This window comes from Penicillium lagena, assembly GCF_028827675.1.
Source record: "Penicillium lagena strain IBT 129212 chromosome Unknown utg000008l_segment0_segment0, whole genome shotgun sequence".
Lineage (NCBI taxonomy): Eukaryota > Fungi > Ascomycota > Eurotiomycetes > Eurotiales > Aspergillaceae > Penicillium > Penicillium lagena.
This window is the reverse complement of record NW_026623229.1, coordinates 786,032-803,422: the sequence shown is the minus strand read 5'-3', so window position 1 is coordinate 803,422 and position 17,391 is coordinate 786,032. Positions and strand designations below refer to the sequence as shown.

The 17,391-nt window shown below is 51.2% G+C and overlaps 5 protein-coding genes across 5 annotated transcripts; 2 read left to right on the top strand and 3 right to left on the bottom strand.

Moving 5' to 3' along the window:
* Nucleotides 1–671: 671 nt before the first annotated feature.
* Nucleotides 672–2,139, top strand: N7510_010885 (FAD-dependent oxidoreductase; the record flags this gene model as incomplete). Its single annotated transcript, XM_056982810.1, has 3 exons — nucleotides 672–1,155; nucleotides 1,215–2,017; nucleotides 2,101–2,139. The coding sequence occupies 3 exons, from the start codon at nucleotides 672–674 to the stop codon at nucleotides 2,137–2,139; spliced, it is 1,326 nt and encodes a 441-aa protein (XP_056828304.1).
* Nucleotides 2,140–2,340: 201 nt separating this feature from the next.
* On the bottom strand, nucleotides 2,341–6,265 carry N7510_010884 (putative sensor histidine kinase/response regulator; the record flags this gene model as incomplete). Its single annotated transcript, XM_056982809.1, has 3 exons — nucleotides 2,341–2,468; nucleotides 2,657–6,132; nucleotides 6,198–6,265. 3 exons carry the CDS (start codon nucleotides 6,263–6,265, stop codon nucleotides 2,341–2,343), a joined length of 3,672 nt encoding a protein of 1,223 aa, XP_056828303.1.
* Nucleotides 6,266–7,458: 1,193 nt separating this feature from the next.
* N7510_010883 (uncharacterized protein) lies at nucleotides 7,459–10,422 on the bottom strand (the record flags this gene model as incomplete). Its single annotated transcript, XM_056982808.1, has 1 exon — nucleotides 7,459–10,422. One exon carries the CDS (start codon nucleotides 10,420–10,422, stop codon nucleotides 7,459–7,461), a length of 2,964 nt encoding a protein of 987 aa, XP_056828302.1.
* Nucleotides 10,423–12,677: 2,255 nt separating this feature from the next.
* On the top strand, nucleotides 12,678–14,027 carry N7510_010882 (uncharacterized protein; the record flags this gene model as incomplete). Its single annotated transcript, XM_056982807.1, has 2 exons — nucleotides 12,678–12,768; nucleotides 12,847–14,027. 2 exons carry the CDS (start codon nucleotides 12,678–12,680, stop codon nucleotides 14,025–14,027), a joined length of 1,272 nt encoding a protein of 423 aa, XP_056828301.1.
* Nucleotides 14,028–14,691: 664 nt separating this feature from the next.
* Nucleotides 14,692–16,399, bottom strand: N7510_010881 (uncharacterized protein; the record flags this gene model as incomplete). The annotated part of the gene is made up of 5 exons (XM_056982806.1): nucleotides 14,692–15,056; nucleotides 15,111–15,887; nucleotides 15,937–16,044; nucleotides 16,094–16,237; nucleotides 16,285–16,399. The coding sequence occupies 5 exons, from the start codon at nucleotides 16,397–16,399 to the stop codon at nucleotides 14,692–14,694; spliced, it is 1,509 nt and encodes a 502-aa protein (XP_056828300.1).
* Between the last annotated feature and the right edge of the window lie 992 nt (nucleotides 16,400–17,391).

The following is a 17,391-nucleotide window of genomic DNA, read 5'->3' as shown; positions in this document are numbered from 1 at the left end:
TCACTGGGACCTTTGCTTTGCTGTGCGACTCACCACGGAGTACCTTTTGTGCACCTCACCATTCTCAAGTCCACTAATTTCTTTACTCTACCTTCCTTTGTGTATTATGCATCTGCATACGGAATGGGCAATCTATCCGGCGTCTTGGCGAATAACATGGTCGATCTTATCTACGTGACTCTTGTCTCTTGATCTTTGGGTCTCTTCGGAGTCCCTGCTCTCCCTTCTCATTTGACCGTTAGCTTTTTGTTTCTTTCTGGAGTGCATGATGACTTGCTTCTTAATCTGCTTGGGCTTTTTCACGATTTTGCTTTCTTTTTTCGGGATCTGTCATCCAGCGTTTCGAGTTGCCTGCCAGTTTGGAATTGCTTCCAGAGCACTGTGTGTTTTGGGATCCTCTTGTTTTCACGGACTTGATAATAAGTCTGGTTTTCCCCTTTCCCTTTCTCTTGTCAATGATTCGACATAACCGCAATAATACTGTCTATACATATCTGTGAGAGGCCAGGCAAAGGGCCGAAATTTCCCGACTAGTAAGCACAATGGAAGGAAGGGGGTTAAGATAATACCCCGGAATCAGCGAGCGGTCCGAGTCACCCGGGGTAGCGTAAACGAGCATGCTTCCTACTAGTTACCAGCGACTTTCGTTATCACAGATATTAATACCTATCATGGCTGTGTCTGCAGCAAACTCACGTCTCAAGGTAATTGTCATAGGCGCCGGACCTGCTGGTCTTTGCACGGCCACTGCCTTGAGACAAGAGGGCCACAGCGTCACCGTTCTCGAGCGACGGCGAGACCTGCAGCCCCGTGGCCACGCTTTGGTAATCCAGCCTGCGGCGGTCAGGGCACTTCAGCACCTCAAGGGAGCGCACAAGGCCTTCAATAGGGTCAGTGTTGATGCGGGGGCGCTACGGTGGTGGTCGTATAAGGGTACTAAGCCCTTTGCAGCTGAAAGGTCGTCCCATGCGGAACGGAGATACCAAACTGATCGGCCCTCAGTACAAAAAGTACTACATGAGCTTGCAGTTGCCAATTGTGCCGAGCTTCTTTTCGAGAGAACTGTGCAAGCGGTGGAAGATGCGGCGGTGAAGCCAAGGGTATGGACAGCCAATGGAGAAAAGTTTACCGCGGACTTAATTATAGCGGCGGATGGTATGTCTGCCTATGGAAGCTGCGTCAAAGTAGTCCTCACAACTAGTTATTTGGTATAGGTATCAAATCTGCTACACGCAAAACCCTCTTCCCAACACAGCACGTCGACCCAATTCCATTAAGAGAATCTATCTTCCTTACAAGTGCACCCGTGTCTCAACTCGCTCAAGACGCTCGACTAGCACCCTGGCTTGAATCGGCAACCAAGCATGGCACACTGGGGCCCGATCGTTTTGTTTTGAGCCGGCCCATGCACGGTGGCCTCCTCGGGGTGCAGTTTATTGATGTTGATCACGCAGATCCGGGCCCGGTAGATGGCAACTGGAATACGCCAGCCGATGATGGTTTACTTCGTACGCGGTTTTCTGACTTTAATGTGACAACGAGGGCGTTCTTGGAGCATGTTCGCCACGCCGAAAAATGGCAGATGGCTACGGGGGCAGAGCTGGATACGTGGCGGAGTGCAAGCGGGCGGATCGTGTTGCTCGGCGACGCAGCTCATGCCATGTTACCACATGCAGCCCAGGGGCTCAGCCAGGGGATTGAGGATGGCTTGAGTCTAGCTCGCATGTTGCGCTGGACGACAAAATCGGGCGGTAATGGGGTTGATATCCCCGCCGTCACGAAAGCGTGGGTCAACCTCCGCAAACCGCGAGCGGACATCTTCATGAAGCAGTCTATGAGCAACGCGAAGGTTTGGAGCCTGCCAGATGGGCCAGAACAGGAGGCAAGGGACGAGAAAATTAGGAGGATGGGAAGTCGCCCACCACCGGACTTCGACGGGGTGGAAATGGACATGAACGCGAATCAGAAGACGCCGCAATTTCTCAAGTGGGTGAGGGAATACGATGTGGTACTAGAGGTATGTACCAGAACAGAGTGATCTGATACAAGAGGCCTATTTCTTTACTGGCGATTCGGCTAACGATTTCATAACCTATGCAGAGCGAGAGGGCCATGAAAAACACCTTATTGGCCTTGTAGTGGAGACGCGATGTATAAGCCTGTACCTACCGACTGTACTATATGGTATTTACAATGATTCTCAATGCAGACCACAGATATCCAACGCCACTATTCTAAGAGAAGCCGGACTTACTACTTAAACGAGACAAGATTTAAAAACGATTCGAAAACAGGCTGAGAAACAATTCATGAGTGTCCATAGAGTATTGTGTTTTCGACTTAAGCAGTCTGGGAAGGGATCGCTTTCCGTAGCATTGCCTGGATGTCGGATCGTTTAACCGGCTTGATAAGGAACTCATCGATGCCAGAAGCAGCGGCCTCTCGCTGGGCAGCAGAACCGCCGAGTCCTGTCAAGGCGACGATGGTTACAGGGGGGAAGTCTCTCGGCGGGAATCTGATAACGAGGCTCGATAATCTTTCTCAAAGGAACGGATCTGGCGGGCGGCCTCGAAGCCATCGATGACGGGCATTGATATGTCTGGTTATGTCAGGACCTGCATCAAAAGATAAAACTAAGGAAGAGCATGGGACAAACCTAGAATGATGGCCCGGAGAGAGCCCGGATGTGCTTTGTATGTATCGATGGCTTCGGCCCCATTGCGAGCGGTCACGTATTCGTAATTGCTCTTTTTAGTGTAGGCGACCAGTAGTTGAAGATTCAGATCATTATCATCCACCAGTAAAACGGATGGCCCAGAGCAATCTGAGTCCTCCTGCACATTATTCGCAGATGAGGTCGAATGTGCCTTATTCTGATGCGCTCCTCCCTGGGTTCCCTCCTCCGCCGACAGCATAGATTCATAAGATCCCATTGTATCCATGGTCGGTCGCTTGCTAATCTTCATCCTTTGATCGGGAGGATCATGAGCTGGGAGATCGACTGGCAGACGAGAGGATTCCGGTAGTTCCACCCAGCGAGTCTGCTCGATAGGGCTAGATCGCCCGGAATGAGAATCGCGCTGTCGCTTGATACACAGATTCAGCGCCCGGGCCAGTTTGCGTGGCCCACAAGGTTGGCTGATGAACTCGAAGACGGGTGCCTCCTCGCGGCTTTTGGTCGTTACAAACATGTGATGCGCTTCCTCGGGAGACTGACAGATGACGACGATGGGTGAGCCGTTCCAGTTTGAAACTTGACGATATTTCCCGAGAGCGAAGAGGTCTCTTCCCTTTGTGTCTTCACAGTCCAGCTCGGTTTGCACGGCCAAGTAGAAGTCCAGGAGAAGGGGTTCGCCTTGAAAAGACGACACGTTCGTCACAGACAGACCAAACCAGTGGCGACACAATCGCTCCAGCGATTCATACAAGAGCTTATCTCGTTGAGAATTAAGAGATGCCCCGAAGCCCAAGAACCCAATCGTTTTCCCTTCGGTATATTTTAACATCGTGTGGAATTCCGAATTCGACGAAGAAGCGTCTGATGTACCGAGCGCACGCATGAGCGGAGTCTGGATTGTTAATTCAGTGCCAACTCCCTGGGTAGAGGCGATGTCAATCGAGCCACCCAGGGATCCGACAGCTTGATGGACGATGCTGAGTCCCAATCCGCTCCCGGATACGAGTGAATCCTCTTGCATGAAGGGGGTGAAAAGGTTCTTCTTCAAATATTCCGGTCCAATTCCCTTGCCGGTGTCTTTGACAACGAGAGTGACCTCGAACTCAGCCTCTTGCTCCTCTGATGATTCTGAGACTAATGTTGTTTTATCTTGAGAGGCGCCTTGTTCGGATGACTTCAGCCCCAGGTAGATGTAGCCTGACTTTGTATACTTCAGCGCATTACCAAGAACATTCATCAGAATGCGACGCCAGGCACCGGGGAGGGTGTTGAATTCCCATTCTGTATCGGGCTGGATGTCAAAAATGATCGTGACCTCGCTGGCCCGTGGACCAACCTGATTGGACGAGTTCGTTTGACCGGCTGAGCGTGATGAGGAATCAGTCAAGGCCGGTGGCGGCATCTTGGGGTGGTTATAAAAGCTGTATCCTGCAAAAACAGACTCGGTGACCTCCTCGAGCACCGCGTCCAATTTGACATGCGAGGTTGCAGTCTTCGCACCGCGACCTTTACCCTTCTCGGAACGCCCTTCATCAGATCTGGCGACAAAGTGACGCCGCTTCTCCTTCTTGCCTCCAGAATTCTTATTCTCGCCAAGGAAGGTGAGATCCAGCAAATTGTTGATGGTGTCCAGGAGAGTGCGGCCACAAGACTCAATTGTGTGGACCATGCCATGTTGCAAAGCATTCATGGCCGTGTCACTGAGAATGTCCGCAGTACCCAAGATTCCATGCAGGGGTGTTCTGAGCTCGTGAGTGATGCTGCTGAGCAGCCTGGTCTTGGACTTGTCCGCCAGCTCCACATCGAGACGATTGATTTCGGCCATGATGCTATTTGCAAAGGCTGAAACATACATCATTTCGTTCTCGAATGTGAAGACAAGTTCAGGGTCGTTCGTCCAGACTATCGTTCCAGCAAAGCACTTTCGTTCATCCGAGTCCCAAATTGGCAATAGTAGAATACTCCTGGCACTTGGGAAAATGTTGATCAGGCGTTGAGCGTCTTTTTGGAAATTTGATACGCCCTTCTCGCTGACCGATCTTCGTTGATCGGATTGGATTTGGCGATCGGCTCCAGGCGTCTCCCGTGAGCTGCCATCGCTCTCATCAGAGACAGCCTTGTTGGCATCGTAGGTGAATATCTTCCCACGTGGGTATCGGCGAAGAAGTGAAATTAACAAGGCTTCAGATACCATAGATGCCGGGCCAGTCACTGTCTCGTTGTTGATAGTCGATCCTGTCGAGCTTGAGAATCCCAAGCACGTGGACAAAAGCGAAGTATCTTCTTCTGTCTTCTGATCAGTGGGCGTCGACTCGGGCTTGGTCGGTGAGCCCGAATCAAGGCTTTCATCGCTGCTTGACGGAGTTCTGTTAATGGCGGGATCCGATCTCCTGTGGCCGGGTTGGTCACCGGGTTTGCTGAAGTAACCGCTTTGCGCATCAAGAAAGATCACACCCTCAGTCCCAATTGACTCCCTTATCAAGTTTGCTGCGCGTGAGAAGACTTGTTTGATGCTGTTGGCCTGCGAGTCTTCTTGGGGATTTTGACCAACACTTCGGATAGGTTCAACCTTTGGTGTAATCTCTACCTCAGAACTTTCATGATGGTCTGTCTCCAGGCCGCAATTATTTGGCCCTGTTCCTGAAAGAGCCTCTGTTCTCTTTGGGCCTCGAAAGACAAGAGGAGCTAAACTTGTCTCCTGGCTGTCTTGCGCACGCTGTTGCTGGCTGTTCACCTGGCCCTCTTTCGACTCCCCGATATTTCCTGCATTATCTTCTTGCCATGAGCTACGAAGCGTAGATTTCCCCTCGTTGAAGCTGCCCAGGCCGACAAGCATTCGTTCGGACTGGCGACTTTTGCGGGTGAAATGGCCTCTCACCAGGTGCTTCATAATGGCACTAGCCATGTCATTCATGAATTGAATCGAGTGTTCTGGGAGCCCAGAAGGTCTGACATCGTTGTCCATTACGCTGAAACAACCAATCACGAGCCCCCGAGGGCTGATGAGAGGCACAGCGGCAAAGAAACGCACATCCGACAGCAGGTTCAGCAGCTCTTTACTTTTGATACGCGGGTCCTCAGTCACGTCCGCGACAACTAAGGCGCCTCTCCTAACTGGCTTGCCATCTTGCATGTCCGTGGAGACTGGCTGGCCCTCGATATGGTGGCACAGGCCCCGTTCCTTCGGGAGCACACAGCAACCCAGTAGCAGTTTATCGCGGTCATCCTGGGTACCTCCACCGATGAGGTTTAATGACGGGGTACCCTCCGCGAGGATATGCTGATGAGTGCGATCGAACAGGGTGACCAGGGCCCGTTGGGTCCCGACGCGGATGGCACCTAGTTGGGCAAACGCAGTTAAGGCCGGATCTGGCGATGGCTGTGGAGTAAAGGCTTGGTGACTAGCATGATCGAAAGGAGCGAATTGCGACGCAGAAAACTCGCGCGGCATATACCTGTCGCGGAGCTCAAGGTCAGCGACTCCCACGATTCTCTCGTATATGACGTAGATACTTCGTACTTGCGAAAATCACGTTCCTGCGTCAGACGGTAGCGCGCATGCGAGTCAGGGCCTACAAGCGCGGCCATATTGAGACGGTCGGGGATTTGATCTGCGCATCAATTGAAAATCCGAAAGAAGCGGTTTACCCGACGCCTTAAATAAAAGTTTGGTTCTTTGGTTCTTTGGTTCAAAAGCAGGTTTTGGGGCAATCTGGTATGTCAGGAACCGTCCAATGTGTGTGGACCTGGATCCTCCCGGCGTTTTAGACTCTTTTTTTCTTGTGGATATTCCATGCCCAGGTGGCCGGGAGACAATATTTAATGTCCCATCTCGTAGAAAGGCGATCGTGACGTCATTTACGATCGCTCCGCCAACTACGTCACAGCACAGCGGGTGCTCGACATGCCAAGCATTCCCCATGTTGAGGACGACGATAGCCTCGCATTAATGTTTCCAGACCCATGCCCCGGTGTGATCTCGAGGATTCAACTAAAGCTTGTAAACTGATCGCTGCCAATAATATGGCAAATCTAATGGTTCCTAAATCTATATATTGCTGTCATCGAGTGGTTGGTTATCTGTAACTGATGAAAAACTATATTACCTTAGGTTAGTTAGTATCACGAGGTATTCGAGAATGCGATTGTTCTATGTCTCATTCCCGATTCCATACTCTCTACCTACTGACTATGGACGATGCATCCGAGAAGCAAGAAGAAAATGATCACGTGATCTATCGGGCCCTGATTCGGACCGAACATCTGAACACAAGAAGACATGTCGCAAGCATATAGTGTCCCTCTACACACTTGCAAACACGAGAAACCCGCAATTCACAGGAACTACATGAAGGGGAAAATACAAAAATAACGGTAGACGCATGTTCAAAGAAATAACTGGCTAGATACATGATGGAGAAAGGGAAAAGCGCACTAGAAGGAACGAAAACAACAGCCGTCGAACAGCTAGAAAGCGTCATCCATCAACAAGCAAAGAAGTCGACCAGTTTCAGGTCTTGGCACCAGGCAAAAAGGTGCAATGTCCTGTCCTAGCTTCACTCCCATGCAGGTTCACGGTCGTTCTTGGTAGCTGTTCAACCATGTTCCCGGGTCCTCGCGGTCCTCCTAACACACAAAACTAAGCATGGCAAAATTCAAATTGAGCAAATGAAAATAAGCTCGGAGGAGAATGGGAAAGAAATTGAATGGGGAAATCCTCGTAAATCATCGCATGTGTCATCATCTCTCATCATTCAACGTTATCATCAGTCGGGGTTTTCTTACTGGCGCCTCGCATTGGGAGAGGGAGAGCCATCGAGGTCCTGAGACCCGAACTGAACCAAAGCGGTGTACTTGTCGGCACTGACCGAGCCGCTCATGCGAGCCATGGTACGGTTCATTGGGGTAGGCGGAGGTAGTGTCGGATCAGGACCCTGGGGGTTAATAACGAAAGACAACTGAGTGGGCTCAGTTGGCTGAGTCAATACAGAACCCGCGTTTGAGGACATTCTGAAAGTACTAGATGCAAGATGCGGCAGCAGAGAAGCGCGCGGATACATGTAGGTGGTATCCATGTGGCGCTGGGAGTGCTGTACCGGAGCTAGGCCGGGTGAGTGCATAAAAGGAGGGCCATTGGAGGAATTAATTCTCGGAGCCGTGTGTGGATACATGGAAGGATCCAGCGAGCGCTGTGCCAAAGGAGCAGCTTGCAGAGAAGTAGGAAAAAGAGTTCCAATGGGTGGCTGAAGGTTCGAAGGACGCTGAGGTGCCATAGTCGCAGTGTGCATGTCCACAGGAGGAACATCAATACCCAGATGTGACAGGGATCCTTGGGGCAGAGAGCGGACAGGACGAGTGAACGCAGGGTGCTCGACAGGGCCTGCACGCGAATGCTGCAAATCCCAGAGAAGATCCAAAGAGCGAGGGTCCATGTTTTCCTTCCGCGCTCTATCACACCAGGAAGGCCAGACATTGGCATCCCGAGAGGCCGGTAGGGGCACAGCAGTGCTTGAGAACGGGTCGTTTCTCGGAGGCGCAACATTGGCCGAGGATGGATTGTTGCTCGGAGGCGCATTGCCAATGCAAGGTGGACCCATGTACGGGACGAGGGTGGCGTTGTTCAGAAAGACCCGGCGGCCTTGAAAGCTCGAGGTGTCAAACTGTGCCTCGGGAGCAAAAGTTGTCTGTCTACATGCAGAGGTATCATTCCGGCGTTCTATCGCAGCCTGGCTTCCCTGGAAATTGGCGTAGCCATGATCAGCGTACCACCTGAGGTTACCGCAGGCTCTTTTCACCACGCTCACTGCATCCAAGCCGCCCTCATGCCAGTCCGCCAGATTATGGAATTCCTGCTTGATACCTTGCTCAATCGCGTCGACGACTTGATCAGGACGGCACTGAGTCCGAATATGCAGATTCCAGCCAGTGGGTGGGTATTGTCTGAACTGTCCACGCTCCATGGATGCCTTGAAGTCGTAGACTGGAAGAAGACTGGATTCGTTCAACAACTCCTGGGATTGAGGTCGGAGGTCCGGGGTCGGAGGACGCGGTAGGCCGGGTGGCACAGGTGGTTCAGGCTCAGTAAAGCCTGCGGTAGCAGGAACATGGGGATAAAAGGGCATTGGCTCAGGCTGAGTGGGGCCCTGGCCAACAGCAACATGAGAATAGAGCGAGCGTGCAACAGGCTGTGTCGCAGGATGAGGGTTCTGCGGAAGCTTATTGCTGGTCGGGGGTGGGTTATATTGCTCAGCAGCCATGCGCCGGGCAATCTCCTCGTCACTGCGATGGCTAATATGCACAGAGCCAGGAATGTAGCCTGTTTCGGAAGACCCTTTCACAGCAGCGTCGAGATCGAGCATTTGAATTCTGTGTCGTTGGAGACGTGCATTATTTTGAGCTCGAGAAACCGCGTCGTACCTCTCAGGCTCCTTCAGGGGACCTTCCTCGTTGTCTGCCAGATTTGGTGCTTCCAGAATGGAGTGATACCTTTTGGACTCGGCGTTGGCTAAAGGAGTCGCCGTTTTGGGTGCCATGATTGGTGACTCCTCAAATCTGATTGCACGCTTTGTTGGAGTGGGAGGTATCTGAATAGGAGTTGTGGGTCTACCAGGAGTGAAATGAACTGGAGTGGACGTTGAAGCTCCCAAGAGAAGAAGAGGACACTCAGGCGGGGATGTAATCTTAGCAAAACGAAAATTCGCCTGAGCAGGAGTTGTAATTGTGGGTGAAGTAGGGCTGACCTGAGCGGTGGTCATAGCCCAGACTGGAAGAGGGTAGTTCGGAGAAGGAACAGAGGGGGAAACGACCAGAGCAGGCTGAAACTGAGCAGGAGTCTGGCCCTGCGTGTGAGACGTAGTCCTTGCTGGAGTAGCCTGAGGACGACTAGAATCAACAGCAGAAGGACGGGCAGGAGTAACAATTGTTTCTGGTTCAGCAGAAAGCGGGCTCTGTGCTGTATCCTGGACTGGATCCGGGTGGAAGACTGGAGCGTTCGGATTTACAGAAAAGCCACCGTGGGTGGAAGCCTGTCTGCCTTGAGTCGAGGATGCAGGACGCTGAGCAGGTTGGTTGCTGACTGTGCGAGGAGGGTGGGCAGTAGACCGCTGTCTTCTGTGGTTGTTGACGCGATTTCCAGAAGCAGTACTGGTGAGGTTGGTCGTCTGGCTCCGTGATAGCCGAGTTGCTCGAGTTGACGAGCTTGGCCGTTGTCTTTGGCTACGTGTTGGAGTTTGAGCGTTGGCATGAGCCCGGAACTGAAGGGAGTTGGAAGGAACTTGATTCGGGTGCTGAGGACTGACACTGGGGGGACGGAGGAAAGGTAGGTTTTCCATGCGAGGAGGAGAGTCCTCAAGGGGACGATTCTGCTGAGTCGTCGAGGTGACGCCAACACGCAGGTCATTTCTCAGAACATGTCTCTCATCCGGTGCCGCCGGTCTAGGTGGAGGGACGTACGACTGAGGATGATCACTGTGCGGTCTGTTCCAGGGATTTGTGTATGCAGGAGCATGGGCTGGAGGCAGGTAGTGCATCCCGTAACTTGGATGACCTATCGGTCCGTATTGCGGCATAGCCCAACGGTAATAAGGTCCATATCCAGTAGTAGAAGGAGGTGCAGTCTGGCCGGGGTAGTATGGGAGGTACGGGGGCCACATGCCTGTGGCATTATCACTGCCGGTGAAGTTCGTCACTGGTGCCGGCTGGCTACGGCCAGAGGACTGGCTCGTGGTGGGGGGAGCAAGTAGCATCGTGATTGCGGCAATGGATGTGTGCGGGTGAAAGTGGAAGGTGAAAGGTGTTGTGGAAGAAGTGAGGGTGTGTGTATTAAAAGATTGGCTATGAAAGCAAACAATAAAAATAAGAGAGCGCGAAATGAAAGGCACAGCACAATTGTCACAGTCACTATTCTTCCCCATCTGCCAGATACCATTGAAATACTTCCAGGGGTAAAACAATAGATTTGTTGACAAACACTCGTCGCACGCCATTTTCTTCCCCGTGCCTGCCAGAGGTTAAGGGTTTCAAAGCGCCGCGGGTTCAGGGCCGCCCTCGCGTCTTTTCGAAGAAGGGACGTGATGGCCTGTTGTGTAGCTTGGTGCTTCAAGTTCTGCCAGCCTTTGGAGGGAGCTGCAATGGTCGTTCCCTACCGGATTGGGCCAGTATTGGTCATCTCTTGATTGGCACATGTGCCAAAGAAGATTCCGAGCGCGGTTCACAGCTGGCAGCACATCACTAAGGGCCCGTGAATGTTTGCAGGGGCATTCCCAATATAGTTGACTGAGATGGTCACGGACCCCTGTGAGTCAAGTCTGTCAGTGCCCGTTGTTATAGAGCGCCAACGTCTGGCACACTCGCCATGGCAAGAGGTGTCTTCTTGTCAAACAAAACATGAACAGCTTCATCACTCTCCTTCTGCCACTGATGTCTCCATCAGTTTCCGAGCAATCTCTGTGCCTTCCATCTTGGATCTGATGACTAGAGCCACGTGTTTTTTGACCAATCGTGGATAGAAGTGGATGGGAATGGATGTTTGAGGAGATGGTTGAAGGAAGGAGGGGAGAGGAGCAGGATTTATTTATATGGGCTCTGAGGAGCTGAGCCTGTTAAATACAGCTAGTGAGGTACAGATGTGCGACGGTAACTTATGGTCGTGATGGGGCCCGAAGGTGATGAGTCGGGAAGCGATGTCGTTCACGCAAGCCGGGATGCCGAGTACAGGATCGGCATGCCGAGTCACCATAGTAAAGCAGGGCGAGAACTGTACTGGCGACTTTATGGCTTATTTTGGTATATTACCAGAAGTTTCTTTACATTGCCACTTGACATCGCTAAAAATTCTGGTTTCCACTACTTAATCGATATAAAACGTGATGCACAGCGCTGGAAACATTTTGACCAAGTCGCCCTTGAGAAAGATGGAAAGCTTGGATATATGTGCCAGCAATCTGGGAAGGTGCTTGATCACCGTATGTCGGCTCATACAGGAACATCTTCAATGAACAAGAAAGATGGGAACAAGAAAAATAATGGGGTTTAACTGTCGCAAACCTGTTAAAACTATAGGGATGAAGCCAAATATCAAGCTTGCAATGGAGCATGCTATGTCTTGGACCTAGTATAAACTTCAGCATACTAACTCTTACGTCTCATTCTAGTCTTAGAACACGCTCGTACAAATATTCGACCGTGGTGCTTTTTAGTAGAAGCTTGCTAAGCGCCTTACTGTATCACGTCTTCCGTTTCTCTTTCTAGAACACCCCGCTTTTCGCGCTCTCTTACGTCTGGCATACCCCATCAATGCCAGAAGTTCCTTCCGCAAAGATTACGTGCTGGTGGCTTCACATGGTCTGATGGTCGTGTGGGTATTCTTCTTGTAAGGCAGCAGAAAAAAGGAGGTTATGGATATTCTAAACAAGATAAGATCTCTTGGTATTGGTTAATAAAGTGGTAAGTGAATAAGGGCAGTTGGTGAATTATAGTCAGAGCGAGAGATTCTAAGCGTCCTGGTGGTAATTCTGGTTGACACCATTAGAGGTCACTACGACCTTTGTAGATTATTAGTTGTGGTTGGGGGCGTCACCCGTTATTCCCACATGACCACAAGCTACATTCATGGCCCCAAAAATCTGCGAGGTATGCATTTATGCCATTAATGAGCCTTTTTGGGGGGGAGGGAGTTGAAACAGCCCCCGTATCAAATCCTTCCTGGTGTTCAATAGGGGCCACAGGATCTTGGATATCTATTTGGGGCGATCCTGCTTGAATTAGGTTTTCCTGGAGAACCCCAACATAAGAAAATGAAAATTCCCCGTTACCTCTATCTTCCAAGATGTTATCACTGCGTATTGCTTTTCTTCTTTTCTTGCATTTGCGGTTGATTACTGGCGCGCCTACCAGCGATGCATCAACCACAACATATACCATTGCCTTCTACAAAGATGTATCGGAGACAGCCAAGCAAAGATATGCTGATAAAATGAGAGAGGGCATATCTTCACACAACATGGACATATTGAGAGTCCCAGATGAAATCGTCTGCATTGTTGCGCGGTTGATCCCTGACCAAGTCTCATTGTGGAACACAGAAATTGTCAGTCAGGCCTAGAAAACCACTCATGCTCTTGTATTGTCTAATTATGCATCTTTTTTCTAGGTCGAGGAAATTGCTCTAGCTACCCAAAAATCACATACCAGCGTCTTTGCTGAACTTGCTGCCCCCGACAACTCTGTTTCCTGGATAGAGGACATAGACGACGACGAATTTGACATACACAAACGCAATCCTACTGAGCTAACTGCACCCCCACGCGAACCTGATAGGGCAATCCTCAATGACGATGACGTTCCCCTAGAGATGAATTTCATCTCCCAGCGCAAGGAATACACAGTTGATGAAATGGCTACCTTTTCGTTTATGGATTTTGCTGGACGTGGGATCACCGTCTATGTTCATGACACAGGGATCGATCTAGAGGATCCTGAGTTTACAGAACCGATCGATTTTATCGCTAGGGGTACATATCGATGGGTTTCTCCTAAGGCAAGTGAGATTACTGGTCTTCTTGGCCGACAGATTCCTTACGTTAGGGACGACAGGAGCGGACATGGTACCTGTGTAGCCAGCAAAATTGTGGGCAAACACTGGGGTGTTGCTAAGGCCGCTAATTTGGTGGTCGTTCCTACTATCGAGCCATACCGTTTTGAGTATATCTTAGCTGGTTTGCAGGGGATATTTGACGATATCCACAAGCAGAGGAAGAAGGGTCCTTTTTTTCCTGTGGTGAATTTCTCTTATGCGCTTCCCGAGGAAACGACCCCTGCACAGATTCGACTTTGCAGGGCATTTGTGAAAAAACTGGTTGAATATAACGCGGTCATTGTGGTATCTGCAGGCAACTATAGAACCAAAGAAGGCGAACGTGAGTTGGTGGACCACTATCCAGCCCTGTTTGCGCGTGAATTTTCACAGAACATGATTGTTGTTGGCTCTGTGGATGTCTATGGCAAGCCAGACTGGGCCTCACAACGAGGGCCGTTGGTTGACATATGGGCTCCGGGACAGGAGAACGCAACACACGGCATTAATTGCGCGGGAGCTGCAAAAATGGCAAGGCAGCAAGAAGAAGAAGACCCAGAGCTGGGTCCACTACCAGATAGAGCCGCAGGTACGTCCTTTGCTGCGCCACAAGTCTCTGGCATTGTTGCCTATTTGTATTCGGTTTACCCCAAATATCGCATTGATGGTGGAGCTCCAAAGGTGCTGGCTAAGCTCAGAGAGCTGATGTTTAAGCGCAATCGTCGTGGTCCACCGTGTTTGTGGAACGGAGTATCTGGGAAAGTGATGTGTAATTAAATCTTTGTAAGGCTTGGGGCTTTGTATACATGAAGAGGGAAAGAAAGATCATTTCCAGCACAGGTCACGCATAGAAACCCTCGTAGCGTCCCTTATTTCTGCCACCTAACCATCACACCATAACTTCATACTAAAATCGGAGTGCTAGACCCTGTTTGATCTTCGAATCCTGTGGATTAAGATTGCAGTGCCTTTTGCGGCTCCCTTTCGGATATCTCCATTACATTTGCCTCATTCCTTGCCGCCTCTGCTTCTGAAGCTTCTTTCTCGGCGCTCTAGGTAGACGACACATCAAATAACTCTGGAAATCGGATTTTGGCCTTCAATATGGAGCCAAAAATCTGGTTCCAAAGCAGCTAGCTTCTTGGGGAAGTTGCTGGTACAATCGATATTATATTCCCGCAGATTATCCGTGAGGGCGAGTTTATTATTCTCAATCAAGCTTTTTAACTATCTTCAATTTCCTCATCTGAGAGCTAAAAGCCATGAAATATATGCTGGCAGGCCAAGGCAACCAGTCTTTCATCAGGATCGTTTTGTGGCATGTCGCAGTTCGATGATGGCTTCAATTTGCCAGAATTCAGCTTATTTCAGATACGAATACATATATCATGGCGTGAAAATCAGATCCCGAGGCCGAAAATATCCATGTTGCTCTTTAAGATTAGAATCCACCTCGCTGGTCACCAGCCGTGTTTTGGTTCTCATAATCCGAGCTGCGAACTCGAGGATCAAGCTTGTTCAGCAGGCTGGAGCTGTGAGGACCAGAAGTCCGTCGCTTGCCGCTGGAGCCAGAGGCATTCGCATTACCGGCGGCGAAGCTTCCCTGCTGGCCGGTCCGGCTGTTGAGCTCCTGCTCAGCGCGATTATCCATTTTGTTGGCCGAGGAGCGCGTGTTGTAGGTCTTCGTGCCGCTACCATATTTGTCTCCAGTGGACCCTCCGGTGGTGCCGTAGTCGCGAGCGGTGGTGTCGTAGGTGTCGCCACCTGTCTGGCGAGATCCGGTGGTTCCTCCGTAGCCGCGGTTGTCTAGCCAAGGGATTTAGTACCTATGCCCAAGGGGTACATGTTAAGACTTCTTACCGAGCTCGCTGTCCATCTTGTTGCCCATCTTCGATTCAGTCGTGCCACTCTTCATGTTACTCGATCCATAGCCGCCGGTGGTACCCGAGCCATAGGTGTCGGCGCCAGATCCGTAGTTTCCAGTTCCAGCGTGGGAGCCATAAGTGCCCGAGTCCCTAGTGGATCCAAGAGTATCGCTGCCCTGCTTGTGGGTGCCAGAGCCGTAGCCGCTGGATCCAAGGTTGCTGGAGTCCAATGCGGAGCCACCGTAGGTGCCAGTCTGCCTCTGGGAGTCCTGCATGCCCGAGCCGTAGCCGCTGGATCCAAAAGTATCGCTGCCCTGCTTCTGGGTGCCAGAGCCGTAGCCGCTGGATCCGAGTGTGTCGCCGGTGTGCTTCTGCGTGCCCGAGCCGTAGCCACTAGACCCATAGTTGCCAGGATCCATCGTGGAGCCACCCATGCCCTGACGGGTGTCCTGCATACCCGAGCCGTAGCCACTAGACCCATAGTTGCTAGGGTCCATCGTGGAGCCACCCATGCCCTGACGGGTGTCCTGCATACCCGAGCCGTAGCCGCTGGATCCAAGAGTATCGCTGCCCTGCTTCTGGGTGCCAGAGCCGTAGCCGCTGGATCCGAGTGTGTCACCGGTGTGCTTCTGGTTACCAGAGCCGTAGCCGCTAGAGCCGTGCTTGCTCGGGTCCATGGTAGACGAGCCCAGAGTGTCGTGAGTCTGCTTGGTAGTACCAGAGCCGTAACCGCTGGAACCGTACTTGCCGGAATCCATCGTGTCGCGGGTTTCTATGCGAACTTAGTATCTAGTATCACCAAACAGGGTGGGCATATTAACCATCCATCCTGTTGCCCATCTGGGCGTCGTGCGTGCCAGAGCCATAGTTGCCCGTGCCAGTGGAGGAGCCATAGGTATCAGATCCTATGTTGGAAGAGCCATGGGTATCTAAAGAATGTCAATCGCGTTACTAAACCGGACGTCCAATTGCACATACCACCCATTCTGCCAGAGCCATAGGTATCTGATCCCAGATTCGACGAGTCGTACTTATTGCCCGAACCCTTGGTGCCCTCATTGTAGCTGCTCGAGCCATAATCTTTTGTCGAGCCGTACGTATCACGACCGGTATCACGAGCCTCTGTTTACTGATTAATTGTCGCCCAACTGCTTACCGAGAGAACTAACCGTTCATGGACGCCCTGTTGGAGTCATACGAGTCCTGCTTGGACGAGGACTGCTGGTTCTCCGACTCATGATGGCCAGTTAAGGCATCCTTGACTTTGTGCATCAGATTCGACATGATAAAGAGTTGTAATCAGATTTCTCAGAATGATGGGTACATGTGAAAACCTGTGGTTTCTAGAAAAATGTCCATCGAGGCTTTATATGTCTCTCTGCCCCATCGACTGTCGTCCGCCATCACCAGATCCGTACTCGCTGGACTCGGTGACGCCATAACGCGGGGAGGTCAAGAGTATAAGCCAGTCAGAGAACAATGTCCACGCTATTTTCGCTCCATTGGTTGTCATGACGTGCGCGAAGTAGAATGGGGTACGAAATCGTAGAGCCGTTAATGTCATCGGTCGTCATGATCCAGACCGAGGGCAGTCCCACAGCGCCACTCCAAGGGTGCATTCACGCCGAGAGCTCCTCAAGCTCCCAGGCGTAACCAAGGGTTCTTGGCCGGGGGTATCCAAGGGTTCGTCGTGAATTGTTCGGTTTCGAGAGCCGGGAGCTACTCGTGACAATCCAAACCCTGATATGGAGACGAAAGTAGAAGAGTTTTGACTTTCAATCGAGCACAGCAGCCATCATACGGTAGGCGGTGGTCGGGCTGCTGCAGTAGGGGACTTCTAGAAGTTCTGCGGCGGATCCGGGAGCCGAACCAGACTGTAGTACGTCATGGCTGATTGTACCGATTTCCTTCCAGGCCGCGGATGCCCCCTCCTCTTATGGTCGGAAATCACAACAGTAGTGGTGGTCTGTCGTATGCACATAGTGGCAGGGAGCACCCATGTTCGTATTTCATTATTTGTCGGTCAATGGCTACGAATCCAGCACTTTGCAGAGAGCGATAGACTGACAGGGCTCCGTACAATGTGTGATGCCATGGTCGGCGGACCAGCCAATGAAGCATTATGGCCTTTCTGTATGTATCATGGCGATGTTGATAGTTCCTTCAGTTTGCTGTCGATCAGTGAGCTGATGATCTTTGCTGCCTAAGGCTGTTCTCAACACCGCGGGTTACGTAATCCATCGTCACTCTGCCTCCCCTTCTCCACTGACTCGCTC